Source organism: Gymnodraco acuticeps, unplaced genomic scaffold (genome assembly GCF_902827175.1).
Source record: "Gymnodraco acuticeps unplaced genomic scaffold, fGymAcu1.1, whole genome shotgun sequence".
Classification (NCBI taxonomy): Eukaryota; Metazoa; Chordata; class Actinopteri; order Perciformes; family Bathydraconidae; genus Gymnodraco; species Gymnodraco acuticeps.
In genome coordinates, this window is record NW_022992310.1 from 149,548 (window position 1) to 172,721 (window position 23,174).

Genomic DNA, 23,174 nt, shown 5'->3' on the forward strand with positions numbered 1-23,174 from the left:
CGTTTATGTCCAAATCCATCAGATCTAGCTAGTTCTAGCCAATGATACGGCTGCTGCCCCTCCCTACACGCAGATCACGCAGACTCAAACCTCATCTTAGGCCCAAATGCGATGCGGTTTTTAGAGGATATGTACATTTCGGTTAACCGTTTTTTGGGGGGTCGAATATTCGAATATACATTTGCTTTCAAATTCCCATCCCTACTTTAAAGTTAGGGTAATGAAGGGCTGAAAACAGTTCAATGTTTTGCTGTGATGACGATTTATTTGCTTCCTCGGCACAAAAAGGGGATAAAAAACAACAAAGAAAAACTGGAAAACCTCAGAATTGGACAAATTGTTACTCTTTACATCTGTATAGGAATGAACATCTCCCCTAGAAGATTCACTCCCGACTGTGATCTATCCGGTAAGGCTTGATTCCCAGTGATTAATGCAGACTAACAAACCGAGGTATCTCACCTAGAACATCAGTCATCTTCTCGGTGACGGCTCTAGAGGCTCTGACGAGCGCGTTCTCACTCTCATCGTACTTCATCTTCATGTCAAAGAACCCTGCGGTGGACACAGAATGAGAGCACGTTAACACACAACTCTGGTTTCACAGCAGAATTATTGTGTTGTTGGCTCGCAGACGTTGAACAGCGGAGTTGAAAGAATGGAAAGCAGAAAAACCATTATCTCAGATCAGCAAATCCTTCATATTTCATAGTTAGTTCATACACAGATTCAACATCATTCTTCCTGTCAACATACGAAGTCCCACAGGGTCCGCTGGAGGGACGGCATGAGAAATGAAAAGACTCAAAACTGAAGCTCAGCAAAATCCTGCTCTGTATCTCTGCTGGGTGATTAATGGAGATGTGAACGAGTCCAAAACATGTCCTCAGATACAAATAAACACAAACAAAGATTGGCTCCAAAACACCAAACAGATCATTGCAGCATTACCCATAATCCCCTCTGTTTCAGCCCCGTTTCCAAAGTGCTGATTCTCTGTCTGTTACTTTAGATGAAAATAAGGAGCCCCTCCCCACGCCCCTCTGAGAGAGATTTGGTTACAAAGAACTCAATGGTGCTCTAGGAGGAGGTTCAGGTGATAAGGTGTGTGTGTGGGGGGGGGGTTACCTTGGTTGCTGATTGGCTAATGGTTACACAAGACAAAACATCGTTATGACATCATAAAGTGGCCAAAATCTGATCAGCTCATTTTCAGACAGGTTTTTATAGAAATGGATCAAAAAGAGAGAGAATCTTTGTTCCTGAAACTTTCAGAGTCTCTTTCCACAGAGGGGACACATGTTGATGTAGAAGAGACATGAAGAAGAGGGGACACATGTTGATGTAGAAGAGACATGAGGAAGAGGGGACACATGTTGATGTAGAAGAGACATGAAGAAGAGGGGACACATGTTGATGTAGAAGAGACATGAAGAAGAGGGGACACATGTTGATGTAGAAGAGACATGAAGAAGAGGGGACACATGTTGATGTAGAAGAGACATGAAGAAGAGGGGACACATGTTGATGTAGAAGAGACATGAAGAAGAGGGGGACACATGTTGATGTAGAAGAGACATGAAGAAGAGGGGACACATGTTGATGTAGAAGAGACATGAAGAAGAGGGGACACATGTTGATGTAGAAGAGACACGAAGAAGAGGGGACACATGTTGATGTAGAAGAGACATGAAGAAGAGGGGACACATGTTGATGTAGAAGAGACACGAAGAAGAGGGGACACATGTTGATGTAGAAGAGACATGGAGAAGAGGGGACACATGTTGATGTAGAAGAGACATGAAGAAGAGGGGACACATGTTGATGTAGAAGAGACATGAGAAGAGGGGACACATGTTGATGTAGAAGAGACATGAAGAAGAGGGGGACACATGTTGATGTAGAAGAGACATGAAGAAGAGGGGACACATGTTGATGTAGAAGAGACACGAAGAAGAGGGGGGACACATGTTGATGTAGAAGAGACATGAAGAAGAGGGGACACATGTTGATGTAGAAGAGACCTGGAGAAGAGGGGACACATGTTGATGTAGAAGAGACACGAAGAAGAGGGACACATGTTGATGTAGAAGAGACATGAAGAAGAGGGGACACATGTTGATGTAGAAGAGACATGGAGAAGAGGGGACACATGTTGATGTAGAAGAGACATGAAGAAGAGGGGACACATGTTGATGTAGAAGAGACATGAAGAAGAGGGGACACATGTTGATGTAGAAGAGACATGAAGAAGAGGGGACACATGTTGATGTAGAAGAGACATGAAGAAGAGGGGACACATGTTGATGTAGAAGAGACATGAAGAAGAGGGGACACATGTTGATGTAGAAGAGACATGGAGAAGAGGGGACACATGTTGATGTAGAAGAGACATGAAGAAGAGGGGACACATGTTGATGTAGAAGAGACATGGAGAAGAGGGGGACACATGTTGATGTAGAAGAGACATGAAGAAGAGGGGACACATGTTGATGTAGAAGAGACATGAAGAAGAGGGGACACATGTTGATGAAGAAGAGACACGAAGAAGAGGGGACACATGTTGATGTAGAAGAGACACGGAGAAGAGGGGACACATGTTGATGTAGAAGAGACATGAAGAAGAGGGGACACATGTTGATGAAGAAGAGACATGGAGAAGAGGGGACACATGTTGATGAAGAAGAGACATGAAGAAGAGGGGACACATGTTGATGTAGAAGAGACATGGAGAAGAGGGGACACATGTTGATGTAGAAGAGACATGGAGAAGAGGGGACACATGTTGATGAAGAAGAGACATGAAGAAGAGGGGACACATGTTGATGTAGAAGAGACATGGAGAAGAGGGGACACATGTTGATGTAGAAGAGACATGAAGAAGAGGGGACACATGTTGATGTAGAAGAGACATGAAGAAGAGGGGACACATGTTGATGTAGAAGAGACATGGAGAAGAGGGGACACATGTTGATGTAGAAGAGACATGAAGAAGAGGGGACACATGTTGATGTAGAAGAGACATGAAGAAGAGGGGGACACATGTTGATGTAGAAGAGACATGAAGAAGAGGGGACACATGTTGATGAAGAAGAGACATGAAGAAGAGGGGACACATGTTGATGTAGAAGAGACACGAAGAAGAGGGGACACATGTTGATGTAGAAGAGACATGGAGAAGAGGGGACACATGTTGATGTAGAAGAGACATGAAGAAGAGGGGACACATGTTGATGAAGAAGAGACATGGAGAAGAGGGGACACATGTTGATGAAGAAGAGACATGAAGAAGAGGGGACACATGTTGATGTAGAAGAGACATGGAGAAGAGGGGACACATGTTGATGTAGAAGAGACATGGAGAAGAGGGGACACATGTTGATGAAGAAGAGACATGAAGAAGAGGGGACACATGTTGATGTAGAAGAGACATGGAGAAGAGGGGACACATGTTGATGTAGAAGAGACATGGAGAAGAGGGGACACATGTTGATGTGGAAGAGACACGAAGAAGAGGGGACACATGTTGATGTGGAAGAGACATGAAGAAGAGGGGACACATGTTGATGTAGAAGAGACATGGAGAAGAGGGGACACATGTTGATGTAGAAGAGACACGAAGAAGAGGGGACACATGTTGATGTAGAAGAGACATGAAGAAGAGGGGACACATGTTGATGTAGAAGAGACATGAAGAAGAGGGGACACATGTTGATGTAGAAGAGACATGAAGAAGAGGGGACACATGTTGATGTAGAAGAGACATGAAGAAGAGGGGACACATGTTGATGAAGAAGAGACATGAAGAAGAGGGGACACATGTTGATGAAGAAGAGACATGAAGAAGAGGGGACACATGTTGATGTAGAAGAGACACGAAGAAGAGGGGACACATGTTGATGTAGAAGAGACATGAAGAAGAGGGGACACATGTTGATGTAGAAGAGACATGAAGAAGAGGGGACACATGTTGATGAAGAAGAGACATGGAGAAGAGGGGACACATGTTGATGTAGAAGAGACATGAAGAAGAGGGGACACATGTTGATGTAGAAGAGACATGGAAACAGTGGATTTTGCATAATAGGTGACCTTTAAAACAAGAACATATACTTTGTGACGCAGGTGTTTTATGCTTTCTATGACTTCTGTGAATAAAGTCCAATATTACCTTTGGAGCTACAGCCAATAGATTCATACTATACTGATTTACAGTATTTCACGTTAATTAAGGGAACAGTAAAAACGACTAACGGAACCTAAATAGCTGTCCTCTTTACCCATGTAATGCCTCAACACTTCACATCACTTACGGCCCCTACACACGGCGGCGTGCGTTGAAGCTTCAACGCTTCTGCCCATTCACTTTGAATGGGGTGACGTCACGCTTTGCCGAACTGCATTGTGGGAGCAAAACTTTGCGTTGCTCACTTCAAAAGTAGAGCAATGTTCTACTTTTGAAGCTTCGACGGAAGCGTCAGCCAATCAAATCCCGTTTATGCAAATCTGCCAGTACAAGCGCTAGCCAATCAAACCGCGTGTATGCTGGGAGAGCCATACCGCAGGTCATGTTCCAAAACATGGAGGACAAAATCATTGTAGCGGTAGTGAATCACCCGGTGCTGTATGATCAGTCTCTCTTCACCTACCGGGATACAAACCGGAGGAGCCAGGCATGGAGGGAGGGGGCAGAGTTTTTGCCTGTTTGGGGAGTTTATATCCAGTGTACTTCGTTTGAATGGACAGCTAGCAGGCATAGACAGTATATTTAGCCAGCATGGAATGTTGCATAAAATATCACCATAGACATTGATGTCATAAATGTTCATCATATAAAGTGTGACATGTAATTATATAATAACATGAGATTCATGCGATTGGTCGAGTTGGTCTCGTTAACTCCCCAAGCTTCAGACACGCCCACGCCAAGCTTCAACGCACGGCGCCGTGTGTAGGGGCCGTTACTGGAAATGCATCAAAGAACTGCTAGAGAAGTCAAAGAGACGTTGAAAAAAAAAAGACAAGGATGCAGAGACAGAAAGACAGACGTGTGTCCTTACTGTTGAAGACCATATTGTTGTCTTTGAAGTCCTTCCACTGCTGGAACCATTTAGAGTCTTTGTGCAGCACCACACCCATCGCGTCTCTGAAGGATGAACACACAAAGTAAAGATTTACAAGGGTTACCGTTTAATCACTGTGGACACATTTAAAAAATATTAACACGGAAAGCAAAACATAGCAGTATTTACAGCGAGGATATTTAACTCATAATAAAGCAGGGATGCACAATGGACTAGAGCAATCTCAAAAATAGCAGGAAATGCAATATTTAAGGCAAGATATGTGTCCAAATACCATTCTGAATAATGTTTTGTGTTGGGATGGATATCAAAGACTAATAATTGTATTTTACAGAATACAAAAAAAAATCGAAATCTTTAAAAGATATTCTTTTAAATATATAAAGATATTTTTCTAGTCCCATCGTGAAAAGAAAATTGGGAATACTATTCATATTCAGCTCTGAGAGTTGTAACCCCGATTCCAAAACACAGCATGACATCCCTACAGTTTTATTTCTGGAAAACCAGATAGGACAACAGTTTGCTTATCTCTGCATACTGTGATGTTTCCAGATAACATGTCCTGTATTTTTAATTATGATTAGACTTCATGAGGCCATCTAAGTGTTATCAGGTGTCTCTGAGAGGCGTTCCCCTCCCAGTATGGGGGGGGCAGAGGGCACTCACGTACTCGTTGGCTTCGAACACTTTGCCCTCCTCTCCTGCCCCTTTGGAGGAAAACTCGCTCCTCTTCCTCAGTCTGGCAGGAGGCCGATAAGAGCCGGTGTGTCCGAGGTCATCGATCTCCCTCTTCACGCTCTCCATGCCCTGAAGAGAGAACACAGACAGACCAGAAAACAAATACGTTTAGTAACCTAGCCTATCATTTTCTTTTCATATATTTTGTTTTGACATTTGGCAGCAAACCATTACACAGCGTTTTTTGAAGACGTAGTAATCGTACATCTTAAGTCTGTCCGAAATGCCTTTTTCTTTTTTTACACAAAGATCAAATAAAAAGTTCGAACAAAACAAACATTAGGGAGTGATCAGGACTTCACAGTAAAATCATACATTTGTAAAAATAAAATCTGGCCTATGAGGTTTTACGAAATCAGTCCACTTTCTCCATCGTGACACAAGTAGTTCCAGTTTGTGATTGACAGATGATGTTATCCTCTCCATGTTGTAAATGTCCATTCTAATATCCATCCATGCCTTTAAAGTTGGGCTATCTGGTGATTGGCCTATCATTTTCAATGTACAACATGACATTGGATCAGTTTGTTTTGGCAGTCAAGACTCACCTCCAAACTAGACCCTTCACAGTCCTACCTTACTTAAAGGTCCCATGTCATGTTTTTCCGGTTATCACCCGTCCCCTTGTGTGTTATGAAGGTTTTTCTGCATGTAAACGGTCTGCAGAGTCACAAACCCTCAAAGTACACCCTGTAGGGAGTAAAACTCTAACACAGAGAAGACCTGTCTATGCTGCCCCAGAACGCCTCGTTGGACATTTATCTTTTTCTTCCTGGGTATAGTGACGTAACGTAACGTAAAAATACAGGACATGAAACCAAGCTGGAAACCGTTGTCTGAACTGCTGGAAACATCACAGTATGCAGAGATAAGCAAACTGTTGTCCTATCTGGTTTTCCAGAAATAAAACTGTAGGGATGTCATGCTGTGTTTTGTTACGTTACGTTACGTCCGCGGAGCCGTTACTTCCTCACACACATACACTCAATCTTTTCTCAGCTGCAGCTCCGCCGATTTCTCAGCCTGAGACGGCGGGACGCGGCGAGGCTGTGAGTGTGTGTGTGAGCACACACACAAACTCCAAGCCAGGCTGCGGGTGTGTGTGTGTGTTCGGGCCGTGTCTCGCTGTCTCGCAGACGGCCACTGGGCTCACAGGGAGGGGGGGGGCAGGAGCTCCAACAAGCCGTTTAGGACAGAGAGTGAATACACATACTATACAGAGATGCTGTATGAGAAACCAATGTGAGTTTGGAAAATTGCACAATGTAAATGTATTCTAGTCGACCTCAACAATGGAAATATGATCAGTAGAAAAGACCATGACATGGGACCTTTAAAAAAACTCAAGGTTCTCTATGAATATATAAAGAAATGTTTTTGCACCATAGTAACAACAGTGACTCCTGTATTGGAAATAATGTTTATCAAGTGAACAGAAAGCTATAATGCAATATGAATATATAAGTATATTGTGAAAGCGTTACATACCTGTGATATTGCTCTGAAGGCACCGGTCTTCCCCAACATCTCTCCACCTTTAGAGACAGACTCCGCTGAGGTCTTCGCTGATTTGGCTGCTTCCTCTATTCCATCCTTGATTTTCTTTCCAATGTCCGTACGACTCACCTCCTCAAGCCCCTGTTCTCTCACACACACACACACACACACACACACACACACACACACACACACACACACACACACACACACACACACACACACACACACACACACACACACACACACACACACACACACACACACACACACACACACACACACACACATTGTTAGGGTGGATAGATTTGAATAGCATGTCCATGAGGATTAAAAGACAGACAGCATCACATTGAAACACGTTACCTCTTTAACGCTCTCAGAGATGTTTCCCAGCTTCTTCCTGAGGACATCGGAGGTCTTCACTGTTTCAGACTCTATCGTTTTCTGGAGGAAAGACATTGCGTTGGCAAACCAAACACACATTTTCATAATAAAAAGGATAGAAATGGTGTGTGTAGCAAAATACTTACAAATTTCCTTCGAGCTTGTTTCAATGCTTCTGACTCCTCCAGCTTTTGGGCCTCTTCTCTGAACTTCTTGATGTTGTCTTTCATTTCTTTGTTTTTGTTTAGCTCTTGCTTTATGTTGTCCAGTAACTCCCCCATGAAACCCTTTCTGCCCCCGCCTCTGCCCCCGCTTCTCTCCCCTGACATATACCTGACCTGCAGGGAGGCGGACGGCGGCACCTTGTGGGAAAGAATCAGAAACAACACATTATTAATGTACTCCAGTCGGCGTGGGGCAGTTAAATTAATCTCAAGCTCCTGATCAAAAGGGGACGTTTGAAGGTGAAGGTTGAAATGTTTAGTTGATGCAACTTTATGATATTTTTAGAAGGTGTAGTTTGTGAGGCTGTATATTAGGGTAGCCTTTAGGGTAGGCTAAATAACCGAAATATCTCAATAGTGCAACAAAATAAAAAAGTACATATTCCAAAACTACTCTTAAGTTAATTTAGCAATGGCGTATAGGACACATCAGTTGTTGCTAAAGTAGGCGCTTGTTCAGCAATAGTTTCCATAAAATAAAAAATATTGTTAAGTCTACCTTCCTTATTTATAAATAAATTCTACCTTTAAATGGAATTAAATCATTGTGAAATCATAAATGCAGATATCTTGATAAATGTATTTTAACAAGCAGTTAAATAGTGTTGGTATATATTGTAAGCAGTTTTCTTCCAACAGCTGTGTGCAGTATTTTTCTTCAATTACTCAGGTTAATTCTTAAAACTATCACTCAAGTCCTCACTGTTCATGCATGCATGTCTGGTGCCTTGCTCAAGGGCACCACAGCAGGGCAGGAGGTGAACTGGGACCTCTCCAAGTAGCAGTCCACACTCCATATTTAGGTCTGGTCGGGGACTTGAACCGGCGACCCTACGGCTCGCAGTCCGAGCCCCAACTGACTGAGCCACTGCCGGAATAACATGGTTAATGAGACATCAAATGAAATACAATGACGTTTATCAGGATACATTCTGGCTATATCATTTGTTATTGTCATTTTCTGTCACTCAAGCACTTTGGGCTGCGTCAAGCATGAAAGGTGCTATATAAATCAAGTTTAACATTATTATAATTATGATATCTCCCAGACCTAATTTGAAGGAATCTCTTCATAGTAAAAAGGCATGTAGTAAAGGTACAGCTTTATAATATCCAGACATAATTAAACATGAAAATAAGACAGGGGTTGTACCTGTGAAGAGCATGCGAGGAGCCCATGTGTCCTGTAGACAGCGGCTCTGTTGTGAAGGAGAAGGTAGGAGGAAGGGAAAGAAACAAAGCCTCTTCTCACACATATCTGCACACAAACACACAGACACACACGTATCTTATTAAACTACGCAGAAACTCACGATCACCCTACAGACCTGCACATTTAAGTTATGAACAAAGGCTTTAAATCTTGTGATATTAAGCCAAAACGTCATGATGGAAAGCCAGAAAATGCAGCTAGCAATGCATGACTTTACTTCGAAAATATTTGATTCAAACACCGAATGGACACCTGACAATTCAAAGAGCTAACTTAGCTAATGCTACGGTAGCACCCTGAATGACTTTAACTTTAAATACAAGTCCAACACTTAACAAGGTTAAACTGGCAGTTCACATGTGCAATTCAAGTTCTTCCCTTATCATTTCGTGGGGTTGAAAGGCTGATATTAACAAAACGTCCACAGAACTCACCTGGTAACACTGACACAAGGGGGTCGCCATCTTGAATGTTAATGCTCGTGACCTTCTTCCGGAAGTGACCTTCCGGTTCCTTTTTACCTTGTATTTTTATTAGACTACACTAGATAGGTATTTATTTCAGGTAATATAAAACTATATTTAGACATTAACAATCTTTATGAAGCAAGTGTACACTAAACATATTTCAAATGTTTTTTTTTAAATGGAATTAAATATGAATCAATTAAACTTCTATTTTATATGTTGCATTCCTTATCTGCAAGGAGGTATCTTGAGAGCTTATAAGATATATCTCCAAGCCCTTTTTACCCTAATATAAATTGCTTAAACTGTCAGGAAATAATTACATACATTTAAAGTCAACCAAATTATAACTTTATGTGTTTACACGACAAACCCAGAATAGAAAATGTCAATCAAAGAAAACTTGATAGTCTCTGGAAAGTCCACGTAACTGACAGGCAATGCAATTCGAACAAAGTATTTCAAACACCAAGGTTTATTTATCAAAACACCTTATAGAACAAAGGCAATGACAGGTGAAGCATCACAGAAAAGAAAATGTTAAAATTTGGTCTCTAAAAAAAAAAAATCAAGTACATTTTAGCAAAAACTAAAACACTTTCACAACTAACAACTAAAAAAAACATTTGTCACCCTTACAAATATCTAAGTGGATATGATATGAAAATGCTGATGGGAAAATCAGATCATAAAGGGCATTTGGACACGAGGAACTAGATGAATGGAAGACGCAACAGACAGATCGTTTATGCATTTCTATCGATTCTAACATCGATTTCTCTGCCGTTCAGCCGGTAGCCGTTCATGGTCCTGCAGACGCGCTCGGCAGTTTCTGGGGTGTCGAAGCGAACCACGCCGCAGCCCTTAGACTTGCCGTTCTCCATCTTGATATCAGCATACTGAACCATGCCTGCATATGGAAGAGAGAGAACTAGTTAGAAGTCATCTTAAAAAAAGCTTACATCAATATAATATTTGCAATCGAGGAGTATTCTTACCACATGTGTTGAAGGTATCCTTCAGCATCTTCCAGTTGAAGTCGAAGGGCAGCTGAAGAACAAAAAAACAAATTGATATTAAAAAATCTGACGCAAGATGCTCAAGTATATTTCGATTCTATTTTATTTGTATTACTTGCACTATTTTATCCGTTTTATTATGTTGCACCGCTGGAGGAGCCTGTGACCTAAGATTTTCATTGATACATCTACACTGTAGCTATGTACACATGACAATAAAAGCCTTGAATCTTAAAAAAATAAGTGAATTAACAGTTCATTAAAATCGAGTTTATTGCCAGGTGCTTTTACACAAACATAAGAAAATAAGTTGTAAGAAAAGGTCAGATGAAGACTTACATTTCTGACAAAGATCTGGCATCCCTTCCTGATGTTGTTGTTGTTGTTGTTGCCGCCGCCTCCACCACCAGCTCCAGGACCTCCAGCTCCTCCGAAGGAGTTCCCTGCGAACCCACGCTCCACGTCTGCAGAGCGGTCAAACTGCCCGCCGACGCTGCCGGACCCCATGCGGTCCATGCCGCCGGAGTTCATGCGGTCCATCCCGCCGGAGGGGAAGCGGTCGATTCCTCCAGTGGAGCCGATGCGGTCGAAGCTGGTGGGCATTCTGTCGATGCCGGTGTTGCTCATGCGATCCATTCCCATCGGGGAGCTGAAGTCCAGGCCAGAACCCATGCGATCCAATCCGGAGGGGCCAAGGCGGTCAAATCCAGCCGGGCCCAGGCGGTCCATGCTGGAACTCATGCGGTCCAGGCCGGGTCCGAGCCGGTCCATACTGGGTCCCAGACGATCCATCCCTGAGCCCATGCGGTCGAACCCAGAGCCGATCCTCTCCAGGTCAGACCCGCGCTCCATCCTGTCCATTCCTCCCATGCGCTCCATGCCGCCTCCCATGCGCTCCATGCCGCCTCCCATGCGGTCCATACCAGAACTCATGCGGTCCATACCCTGGGAGTTTCCTTTTAAAAAGAGACCAAAAATGGGAAAAACAGTTCAAATCTACTGTCTGAGCCGAGCATTACACCTGATGATCAGAGGAGCTAGAGGGAATATTTAACAAGATCCTAAAAATAAATACTGACCCATTCCTCTTTCAAACGACTCTCCAAAATTATTGCGAGACATTCCCATATCATTCCGCCCAAACTCCCTCTCAAAAGCACCACCAATCCCACGCTCCATCTCTGACAATGCAAGAGATGAAACCATTAGAAACGACCAGAAAACCGCGAAATAGTTCCACGCTGGTTTGAGAGGGATTAACGCATCCCCTTACCGTTAGCCCGGCCCATCCCGGAAGAACCGAAACGCTCCATGTTGTTCATTCCTCCAAAGTTGTCCATTCCTGGAACAGATGGGAAGTCTTAATGCCAAACGGCAGAAAAACAACGAAAACGATGAAAAGCTGATGCCTTAATGATATACGAGTATGGGAGCTTAAAACAAAAATTATGAATTATACATTTTTCCAAGCTGCTGTAATAATGATGTTAGAGAACATCTTGTTCATGTATCTGAGTACAATTATTTCAGGGGCTTCAATTAAACTATGAATTGTTCTTCAATTATATAAAAAGGTAGCGGTAGTATTGAAAACAATATAGCCCACTCTACTAAAAAATCTTCAGGACATACCTCCCCCACCACTGCCGCCTCCCATACGACCGCCCATGTTGCCAAAGCCCATTCCATCCATTCCTACAAGTGACAAGAGTGATGATTAGCTACTAATTCCAAGGGTATCTTTTATTCAAGGGTTTAACAAAATAAATACGACAGCTAGTTACCTCCAGGGCCCATGTTGCCCATTCCTCCGCCACCTCCTCCTCCTCCTCCTCCTCCTCTATTCAGTTGGGTCGCATCAATGGGCTGGCCATTAGGTCCCAGACCCAGGCCAATGCCACTCAGGCCACCTGGGCAGAGAAAATGCATGTCATTACATTTTTCGCGGAACTAAGGGGATCCAAATGTAGATGTGTAAAATAAACGGCAGAGGTTGGACCACTGTGAAAGGTCATGTGATCACATGTCAACTTTCTAGATAGAAATGTTGCATCGTTTTTTTGTTGATCAAAAATATCAGAATACGGAGCTTTAGCCATCACTCTTTTGTCTGTGTCATGTGATCATTCCCCTCATTGAACAAACAAATGTAATATGTGGCAGAACCAAGGACACTTTTGGGTGTATTGTTAGCACACTTATAACAATATTAATTAACGTACAATATGAAACCCTTGCTAAACTAACCCAGTAAGTATCTCAGGATATGTTTGTGAGGTTAGTTATTTCGACAAGGTGTATTTACTCGATACAAAGCTATATCACAGGTGAAAGTACTTATTAAACTTTCAAGGACAACACGTTTTTAATACTCAACCATTCTATCCTCCATTTAAAACAATGTCTTTATGTTTTTTATCTTAGTGAAGAAAACTATGTTTCTACTTACGGGGAAGAGCAGAAGAAGCTCTCTCAGGTGGTCCAAAATCTTTGGGCAGGGATTTCTCATCCTGACAAAAGCATACAGACAGATTTAGGCTTTATACTTCAATCATAGATAGATATATACTTTCCCAAATTGGGAACTCTTTAATGTGCTTCAATCAAAGTAGATTAGGGGTTCAGGAACATACCAGTTTGACGTGCATCAGTCTGTTGAATAAAAGCTGTCCATTGAACATGGCTGTGATATCATTAAGGAAAAGCCCACCAGACCTTTTGCCACAACGTGATTCTAATGAATAAACATTTCATGCATACACACAGAGATCACAATCCAACATTTTTAGAAAGGATACAGACAGCTTGGACTGCTTCAATGGGCATATCGAATGTGACTGTGCCCATGCCCCTGCTTTTCCCATCCTTGTCCTCCAGGATGTCGGCCCTCACCACGATGCCTGCCATGCTGAAAACCTCCTTCAGCTTCTTCCAGCCCACTTTGTAGTCCAGCTGCAGGGACAAAGGACCATTTAAGAGCGAGTTTTCTTGAAGGCTTCAGTAGAAGCTGCTGGGCTACTGAAGCCTTCAGAGTAAATCGCCAGAACACCGACACCTCCTCATCACTCCCATGTTTTCTTTTGTGTTGCCATAAGTTAGTCTCTCTCCGTTTGTGCGCTGGGCTAATGTTAATGCTAATAATGCGAAGAAAATCAAATGGCGGCTTCAAAAACCTTTTGGGAGCTCTAGCAGGGACTGAAAAGGTTCTCATGAACTAAGTTCCGGATTTTTTTGGTGTGAACGCACATTTTCGGAACTATATCGGAATTATACTGGGAAAAGTACTCCGGTGTGAAAGCGCCTAAGGATGAAAATACAAGGTTTCTCTTCTCGTAATGACGCATCAAAATATTATGTTTATTTTTGGGAAAACTCACATTAGCCACAAAGACAGTGCTGCCAATCCTGCCGGCCTGGAGACCGTGGATGACCTCGTTGGGGATGTTGGGGTTGTTCATCAGGCTAGGAGGAATGTTAACGTTGCCATTTCCTGGTCCTGGGCCCATTCGCTCCATGTTAATGCGATCCATTCCCCCCATTACTCCCATGCCTCCCATGTTGCCCATTCCCCCCATTCCACCATGGCCTCCTGGATGTCCTCCACCTTGAGTCTTGTTGATTTCTCTCTGAGCAATCACACCATCAGGGTCCTACAAATAAAGCAAGAAAATATCAAAGGTTGTAGAAATCTGCAGCTGCCATTTGGATTTGTTTTTCTTGCTTTGACATACTTCTTTCACTTTAAGGGGACGTCCATTGAGATTGTGCTTGTTGACTTTGTCCACGGCTTTCTTCATCAGCTCTTCGGTCCTGAACTCAACAACACTGGAAGGAAAGTAGAGTACATCCCGTCAGAAAAATCTGTAAACTCCTAGAACTTTATTTCTGATTTGTCAATTTAAATCGGATTGTAAAAACATCCATTTTGTTAATCTGAGAAGCACAAACGAACAATTTCAATTAAATACATAAATGGATGGATTACTTACGCGCAACCCTTTTTGATCCAAGACATAGGGACAGGACGCACCCAAAGGAGTAAAGAATGCAAATTAGCAAAGGCAATGGTTGAATAAAATAAATGTTTTGAAAAATAAAGAATTTCATGCACAATAAAAAGTACATCACACAGGCTTACCGTCTTGGCCACAAATCTGTACCATCAAATACATTTTTAAGACTTCACATTTTACACAATACAAACAAGTCTGTTGAATATATAACAATATTTTTCCAACTTCCAAAGGACCGGAAATCCACAGGATTCCCTACGACTAAGATAATGGAGGGAACGATTCCAGAAAGCAGTTCTAGTTTTATTTAACAACCCTGTAACAGCCTTGTAACAACCTCTTCCAGACTAGACTCCTTTAGTTCATGAGGAGCAAATCCAGCAACCAAAGGGATACTGCAATACCACAGGATTGGCTACAAAGAAAGCTGAAGTCCTTTTATAGGAGCATTAACCCTCGGGATGACCTCAAGTCATCGAGTGCCACAGACGACACCGGATAAAACACGCCTGCGGGACGTCAACATCTCACACACTCCACCAGGTTTCTGAAGCTTAACCATTCCCAACAATGAATACAAAGACACCAAAAGGTGACAAACACAGGTTTGTCTAGGATTATTCATGTTTTTATTTGTATGTATTTGCACTTACCCTCGATTTGCCTTCTGTGTCCATTAAGTGTTCCACGTACGTTACCTCACCCACTACAAATCAGATTCCAGAGACGACACACACCAAGGGGAGAGAAGCCGAGAGAACAATGGGGGTTTAGAGCGGAAACACAAGTAGGACGGCTGGTCACAGTGAGCTCAGACGGCCAGTCCTGCGCCTTTCCCCAGCACCTCAGCAGCAGCACAATATGGTACAGGTCTACAAAAGGCAAGCTTGGTTCTTTTCAAAAAAGTGAAGACTTCTTAGCCTGTCCTTGTTGGAATTCTCCTGAAGCACAAGAAGCAATAGACTGAGGACAACAACAGTTGAAATGGCCATCAGCCTTCCTATTTGGATGTAATGCCGCGAACACCACCTTCTACCTAAGATAATTGACCCACTAATTTCAAGTAGGCAACACCTTTTCAATGTCTCCGTCCATTTCATTGCAAACCTGTGCGTACTTTGTCAAATGTCGCCATTTTAAAAACATCAGGTACAATGCATCTTTACAGTCGCCCATCAACTGAGGTCAAAGAGGAACATAAAGCTAGAAAACTAACCATAATCTTAACGAAGGTAAGCTCTTAGGGGAAATTGGTCCTTTTCCTTAAACGCACAATATCAGAATTTTGTTTTGGCGTCGCCCAGTGACGCCTTCTTTCCAGATCTCAGGTCTGTTCAACAAATGGACATCAGTGATCAAACCTCTAGAGACAAGGACAGTGCATAAGAAGTTGCTTCATTTTGTAGACCTGTACCCCAAAGAAATCCCCAACGCATGGCCGTGTTTGGCACAACATCGAGGTCTGCTGAGAAAACATTTGCTTGTCAAGGTCATACCTAAAAGAGAAAATGCAATTTAACTCCACAGTCAGTTGTCACAGAACGAATACCAGGCACTCCTTCTGAAAAAGGGTTGTGCCTTGTACACACATGCTTTAACTTCAAGTAAATGCATATTTATGCATTACTTAAAATACATATTCCACTTTCCAATACCCCATAACTACAAGTACTTGAGAAATGAGTAACAGCACATGTAATCCATGTTCTCAGAGAACTTGAAATTGACTGCATCCAAAATATTATTGTTTTACTTGGCTCCATTTTTTAAAACTTGTTTATAAAACATGAGCTCAGACTTTCACAGTTGATAACATGTCGCAACAGAGCAAATACATTTAGACACAGAAATGTTCTTTCATGGATTTCTGTGAGAACTCTCAATATTCCACTTATGATCCCAACTATTCAATTTCCACGGTAATGGACCGGATTGACACATTACAACTCACTTCACAAAGATCACAAAAGGTTTTAGTAATCTCTGGAGAGATTAAATGTTCAGTCAAACATCCAGGTTTGCAGCTCTTGTGCAAGTCTGCAGCAACTCCTAATTGACGGACAAATGAGGGGAACCTCGTCCAAAACCTTGGTTCCAGATAACTCTTCACAAGATCTCACACCGCATTGTACAACTTAAAGGTTCTGCACAAAATCCCCCAAAAAACCTCAAAGCTGCAGTGGTCAAACGAAATTGATCCTGGATGCTGCCTCTTTAATTATGTCCAAATGGACAGAGTCCACCCCTTATCTAAACACCTTACCTTTCTCTTTCATCAAGTCTTTGAGGGCCTGCCATTTGACGTCGTATGGGATGTTGCTGACGAAAACCCTGTATCGCTTGTTCACGTTTCCATAGGGTTCGAAGCGACCACCTCCACCTCTCTTCTGGGGTCTCTCCTTCCTGCCTGAATTGAGCTCAAGCTTGATTTTTCCATTCACTTCGCTGTATAAAGAGGACAGTAAGATAGTGAGTAAAACAAGCTTTTATACCTGAAAGGTACAGAATTGAGCATGATCAGATTATGGGAGTGAATTCACAAATGAAGGACATAAAAGGGATAAGTACAATATCTGCAGACATAGGTTCTGGTACATGTTTTTTTAAACAGTTTCAAATAAAATGTAAACTACGCGCCACCATTTTGACTTTTGCTGAAAATGAGGCCACTGGTGTTACCAAATCTAACCAATAGAGGGCCAAGGGGGATTATCCTCATCCTGATGTAATAATCCTCTTCAAACTTGATTTTAAAAAGAGATGAAGGATAGTGGAAATAAAACCTAACCGGGCAAATAATTGTATTTTTTAAATCCCATTTCACAATTGCCGGAGTTATAATGATAATCTACAATAGTTTTCTACCGGGACAATTCCTTATCAGCCGCATGGCAAGGCCGCTCTTTGACTAAAGTGGTCCTGGCTCTATAACGTTATTTATTTTACGGCGGTTTATCAAAGTTTAAAGAGTTAACAATAGTTTTTCTTTTAAAAACTGAAGTTATTAGCTAGCTGAATAAATGCTAACGCTTAATTACTGCACGTAGAGTTAAATGGAAATAATCTTCTTCCGGTAAATAGACGGGTCCCAAACACGCCTCCAAACAACGTTGTAACACACATAACGACAAAGTGTAAACGTTTTTAAGTGTATCAAAGTTGAATTTGCTCAAAAAGATGCAATCAAAAAGGAATAGTTTTTATTGAATACTGGAAGTATTTGTAGACCTCCCCGTGGATTTTAATCATTGGGGCTAACAAGCTAGCATTAGCTGCTAGGAGCCAACAAAGGACCCTCGATGAATGGAACTAGTTATTATTGAAAACTGGAACTACGACATGCAAAACAAGTTATTAGCAGAGGCCAAAACAAATGCTAACACTGAATTACAGCACATAGTACATGGGAGGAATTTTCCAGTAAATACACGGGTCGTCAACGTGTGCGTTACACACAAGTAATCACAGTTAGGACTTGTTCAAAGTGCCTAAAATGAATTTGCTAATAAATGTGCAAACCAAAAGGGATAGTTCTTATTTAATACTGGAATAAAGACATCCGTGTGTATCTGAATCACTACGGCTCACTATCTAGCATTAGCTGCTAAGAGCCAACAAAGGACCCTGGATGGATGAACCTGGATAAATCCTGGATGAATTAACTCACCCCGGCGGCGGCTGCTGCTGCTCCGGCGGCGGCAGCTGGACTGCTTTCTCGGTCACCGTAATGATCTCGGCCTGCTCGGTGGACATCTTCTTTTTGCAGTTTGGAGTCTTGTCAAATTAAATAATGTAATAGTAGACTATCGTTGTTGATTTTAACGAGTCAATAACGGTTCACCACTGCGACACCAACAACCGAAAATGGCGGAGAAAGAGCAGTTTGGAATTTAAAAAGATGGAATGGAAGCGTCTTCATCCGATTTTTAACTTTCAAAGTAAGAGTCCTTGCAAATCACAATGGGGATTTTCAGAATAAGAGTGCCCAGAAGCCGACAAATGAACATAATAATGTAATTTGTTTGCGTGTATAAGAACATTTTCTTAGTTTGCTGATTGATAATAATGTGTGTCTCCTTTTTCATAATTTCATTTAAAATGATCCTTATCTAGTTTGCTATTAAACAACAATATAAAAGATACAACTATTATGTACACTACTAGCATTACTGAACATTACATCCTTGAACTGAAGCATAATGTGACTCATTTTAAAACATTTATTAGATATGTTAATATTGTATTTGTTTTATATTCATTGATGTGAGAGACAGATAATCAGAATCCTCTATATTGGTCAAGTATGTGTTCAGAATGTAACTTTTTTGTTTGTGTTTCCCTCAAGGTAATCAGATGTAGACATACAGGTGAAACACAGTCAATCAACCCCAAACAGGAAAACAATGACAATGGCTAGCATCACATTTGTAGCTTAGTTTCCTGAACATGTCATTAGAAAAAACTGGACTTAAGCCTCCGTTGTTTTCTCACTGACTTTTCATTTCCGTTTATTACACAACAATTACCACCTCGTTAGTTCCATAACATGATGAGATGGAATCAAACCACAGACCTTCAGTTTGGTAGACATCTATTTACCCCTTAAGCTAAAGCCACCTGTAGGTTTCATCACAATCTACAGTTAGGATTCTGAATTTAAAGATCTAATCTGACAACAGGGCATGTTTGGTTTTTTCTTTGAGGGAAATAGTTTTGTTGAAGCTGTTGTTGGCCTGTGGGAAAATGTAATCATAATAAATCACTCTGGAAAAGCTGTAGATAGAGCCATAAGAAATGAATGCAACTGATTATTTCATGTTTAATGTTGTTTTTATGGGCAATAATTTAGCTTTGTTAGTTCCAGGTTTAATATGTGCAATGAGTTCATTTCAATAAGTTTTGCAATAAACATTGAACCAGTCCGGCCCTCGACTAGTAGCGATTTTTTTATTTTGGCCCACTGTGTATTTGAGTTTGACACCCCTGGTTTAAACAACCCGGTATCACGGCAAGACGTGAACATGTGACGATTTACCATGCTGGGAGACGTGAACATGTCACGGTTTCGTCCCCTTCAAACGTGACAGCTACACGGTATTGTTAACCCATGTTAACCAGTGGAGAAATAACCGGAAATACCAAGCAAATGCTACCCCGACGTAATGATTTATTTTTTAATAGTCACACTCGATTACAGCGATTTTCTTGTTGCCCCAGCTGGTCGACACCTCTTTTAGCAGAAACAAAGGCTACATTAATGTATTAAATCGATGTTAATCCATGCGTGTGGATGTGGAATTAACGGACGTGACGTTGTGCGATTGAGTTGCCAAGCAACAGCTTCGGTTCATGTTAATTTACAAACTATTCAACTACAACCGTAGTTATATTTAAAAACATGTTAGAAGGCCTCACGAAATACTTTAATGCACATTAAAATGTAAATGTGAAGGAATGTGTGTATAACAAAATACATCGGTCATTAAACGAAACCGGAAACAGACGTAGACAAGATCCTCAGCTCGATGATTGGATGGTTATCCGCAATGCATGCTGTGATTTGGTGTTTATGTGATGTGAAATCTGAAAACGTTTTTTAAAAATACAATAATACTTTATTCCGAGTGTGCTTGCTTTACTCTTTGAAAGTCATCACATAAAGGCATTGTAATACACGGTTCGGCTGCATTAAATATGACATATCTGCCGTAGTTCTCTATGTATAGAGCCCTGCTGAGAAGACTTCTGGACAAACAGGAGAACTGCCGCCAAAACTGAAGATGTGACGTGGATCATAAATATATAAGCAATTATACAACATCTTACATTTATTTTTCACACAATGCGTCTCCTTGCAGTATCAACACTAATTCGGCTGACTTTTATATTTGATCCCATTGGTATATAGGCTGTATTTAAACCATAACCGTGCAGAGCTGATAGAAAGGGACACCTGGTGGTCAAAGCACGTTATTGAATTTTATTATTTTATTATTAGATATTAATAGGATCTCTATAAAGTATATTCATTACTCGTTATTCTCTACTAATAGTTCATTAAAGACTGTATATAATGACTAGTTTGAACATCCCTTTCAAGATTTCAAGATTTTATAAGCTAAGGTTCATTATATATTATACACAACTACTGTGTAGTTATGCAATGAATGAAAAACTTGGGTCGCAGGTTCCTCAACAGTGCATTACAAGACATCTATCAATATGTGTGTATACTCCACCATTAAACTGTCATTCTGCACATTTATTATACTATCTACATACATCTTATAAGAGTATAATACATATGTATAATATCAGTTTAATAATAAACAAATAAGTGCTTAAACATAGTTAACATTGCAGGAAAGCAATATATTAGACGTTAAGTACTTTGTCAGGCTTAATATTTATCTGTAGATACAAATGTCACTGTGTGTGCTGTGTGCTCTGCATGTGTGACCATTAAAGAATCAGAATCAGAATGCCTTTATTAGTTCCACAGAGGGGAAATGTGCAGCATTACAGCAGGAAAGAGCCACAGACAGCTTAGTGTTGCATATCTTACATGCGTTAAAAAAGTACTAAGTTAGAATAAAATAAACAATATGCTAAAAAAGTACTAAGTTATAATATAATAAACAATATGCTAAAAAAAGATAAAAAGTTACATAATTTTCAAAATTACAGATCAAAAACAAAACGGCATATATATTGATTTAGTGGCCAGGTATAAATTACACAGTTATTAATGGCATATATATATATTGCACATATAGCACATATTGCACAAAGTTGGTTTGTATTTAGCAGCAAGGGGTGTTATAGTCTGTGTTGTGGTGTGTGTAGGAGGGTCTACTAGGGGCAGTGCTGGTTGTAAAGTCTGACCGCTGCAGGAAGGAAGGACCTGCGGTTTCAAGAGGGTTTCATCCCTCCATATTCTTCTTAAAGCTTTTTTCTTATTCAAAATAAGACCTTAACCTAAAGTACTCTTTAATGTTTAAATTAAGCCTTATTAGTTTGTCTGTTTTGCACATCCTCCTATTAATATCTAATAATAAAATAATACAATTCAATAACGTGCTTTGACCACCAGGTGTCCCTTTCTATCAGCTCTGCACGGTTATGGTGTAAATACAGCCTATATACCAATTGGATCAAATATAAAAGTCAGCCGAATTAGTGTTGATACTGCAAGGAGACGTATTGTGTGAAAATAAATGTAAGATGTTGTTTAATTGCTGATATATTTATGATCCACGTCACATCTTCGTTTTGGCGGCAGTTCTCCTGTTTGTCTAGAAGTCTTCTCAGCAGTGGCCCATTCCAATAGTCCATTGAGCTTAGGAACCTTCCTAACCAAGTGAAATGACCCGGAAGTACGTCACTGGCAGCCATGATAAGTGCCGTTCCAATTCTCCAAATGAAAGGAAAGGAGGTTTCAAACTTCCTTTATAACCTCCTTTAGCTTAGGAACCACTGGACCTCCCTAACCGAAAGGAGAGGAGAAAATGCTGCCCCACAATGCATTGCAGCCGCAGCATTTGCCGTCACTCAACAGTCGGCCGTTCACTATGGAGGACGGAACATGACTTAAGTATAAATAAATAAATGTATGAAGAAATACAGGAATAAATAAATTACGTACATAAATACAGGAATAAATAAATAAATACGTAAATAAATAAATAAATACAGGAATAAATAAATGACGAAATAAATACAGAAATAAATAAATGTTGAAATGAATACACAAATAAATAAATAAAAGAATAAATGCATAAATAAATATGGAAATAAATACATCAATGTATAAATAAATAAATGTCGAAAATAAAACAGAACACACGTTATTATTATATATCTTTCATTTATTTCTACATTTACGCGACATACATTTATTTATTTATGTATTTATGTGTCCGTATGCTAATGAGGTGGGCGGTCCTAACCTCAGTCTGAAGCAGGATTCGCCAATTGTTGGAGCCAGGCAGAAGCAATAGATTTGTGGCAAGTCACATCATGTCGAGCTGAGCCAAGTCCTCTATACATCGTTCCACACGAAACTGGACATAATCTTTTGGTTCTCCGTTCTCTAAATGGTCCGCTAATGATCGTAAATGATCTCCAATGGCTCTTAAATCAATATCCATAAATAAACCTTACAACTGTGGATAAACCATGGATGTATAAAGATAAGGGCTAAACAGTAAAGCTCCTGCATTCGAATCAGCGCGGTTATCCAGGCGTTAGTAGTAGAGCCCTCTGCCAGAAATGATCACACACTCCTGTAACCAATCCTGCTTCAGACTGAGGTTAGGACCGCCCACCTCATTAGCATACGGACACATAAATACATAAATAAATAAATGTATGTTGCGTAAATGTAGAAATAAATGAAAGATATATAATAACGTGTGTTCTGTTTTATTTTCGACTTTTATTTATTTATTTATACATTGATGTATTTATTTCCATATTTATTTATGCATTTATGTATGCATTTATTCTTTTATTTATTTATTTGTGTAT

General features: G+C 40.7%; 2 protein-coding genes across 10 annotated transcripts in view; both read right to left on the minus strand.

Moving 5' to 3' along the window:
• Positions 1 to 9,647, minus strand: part of timm44 (translocase of inner mitochondrial membrane 44 homolog (yeast)) — a 14,438-nt gene extending 4,791 nt beyond the window's left edge. The window contains exons 1-8 of the mRNA XM_034208206.1: positions 9,581 to 9,647; positions 9,087 to 9,191; positions 7,856 to 8,071; positions 7,689 to 7,769; positions 7,314 to 7,463; positions 5,758 to 5,894; positions 5,061 to 5,146; positions 463 to 555 (exon numbers count right to left, since the gene is read on the minus strand). Coding sequence (XP_034064097.1) covers positions 463 to 555; positions 5,061 to 5,146; positions 5,758 to 5,894; positions 7,314 to 7,463; positions 7,689 to 7,769; positions 7,856 to 8,071; positions 9,087 to 9,191; positions 9,581 to 9,610 — 898 coding nt within the window. The 5' untranslated portion in view covers positions 9,611 to 9,647. The remainder of the gene's footprint in view (positions 1 to 462; positions 556 to 5,060; positions 5,147 to 5,757; positions 5,895 to 7,313; positions 7,464 to 7,688; positions 7,770 to 7,855; positions 8,072 to 9,086; positions 9,192 to 9,580) is intronic.
• Positions 9,648 to 10,170: 523 nt separating this feature from the next.
• hnrnpm (heterogeneous nuclear ribonucleoprotein M) lies at positions 10,171 to 18,576 on the minus strand. Of its 9 annotated transcripts, none has more exons than XM_034208225.1 (16): positions 18,313 to 18,576; positions 16,909 to 17,090; positions 15,299 to 15,351; positions 14,622 to 14,629; positions 14,364 to 14,457; positions 14,010 to 14,282; positions 13,431 to 13,584; positions 13,266 to 13,315; positions 13,082 to 13,142; positions 12,417 to 12,542; positions 12,265 to 12,327; positions 11,906 to 11,974; positions 11,712 to 11,813; positions 10,972 to 11,588; positions 10,612 to 10,663; positions 10,171 to 10,523 (listed from the first exon to the last, which is right to left on the minus strand). In XM_034208225.1, the coding sequence occupies exons 1-16, from the start codon at positions 18,396 to 18,398 to the stop codon at positions 10,360 to 10,362; spliced, it is 2,154 nt and encodes a 717-aa protein (XP_034064116.1). In that variant the 5' UTR covers positions 18,399 to 18,576; the 3' UTR covers positions 10,171 to 10,359. The 9 variants fall into 9 exon arrangements, with proteins under 9 accessions (XP_034064116.1, XP_034064115.1, XP_034064119.1 ...); XM_034208224.1 differs by having other exon boundaries at positions 11,906 to 11,992; XM_034208228.1 differs by lacking the exon at positions 12,265 to 12,327.
• Positions 18,577 to 23,174: the final 4,598 nt, after the last annotated feature.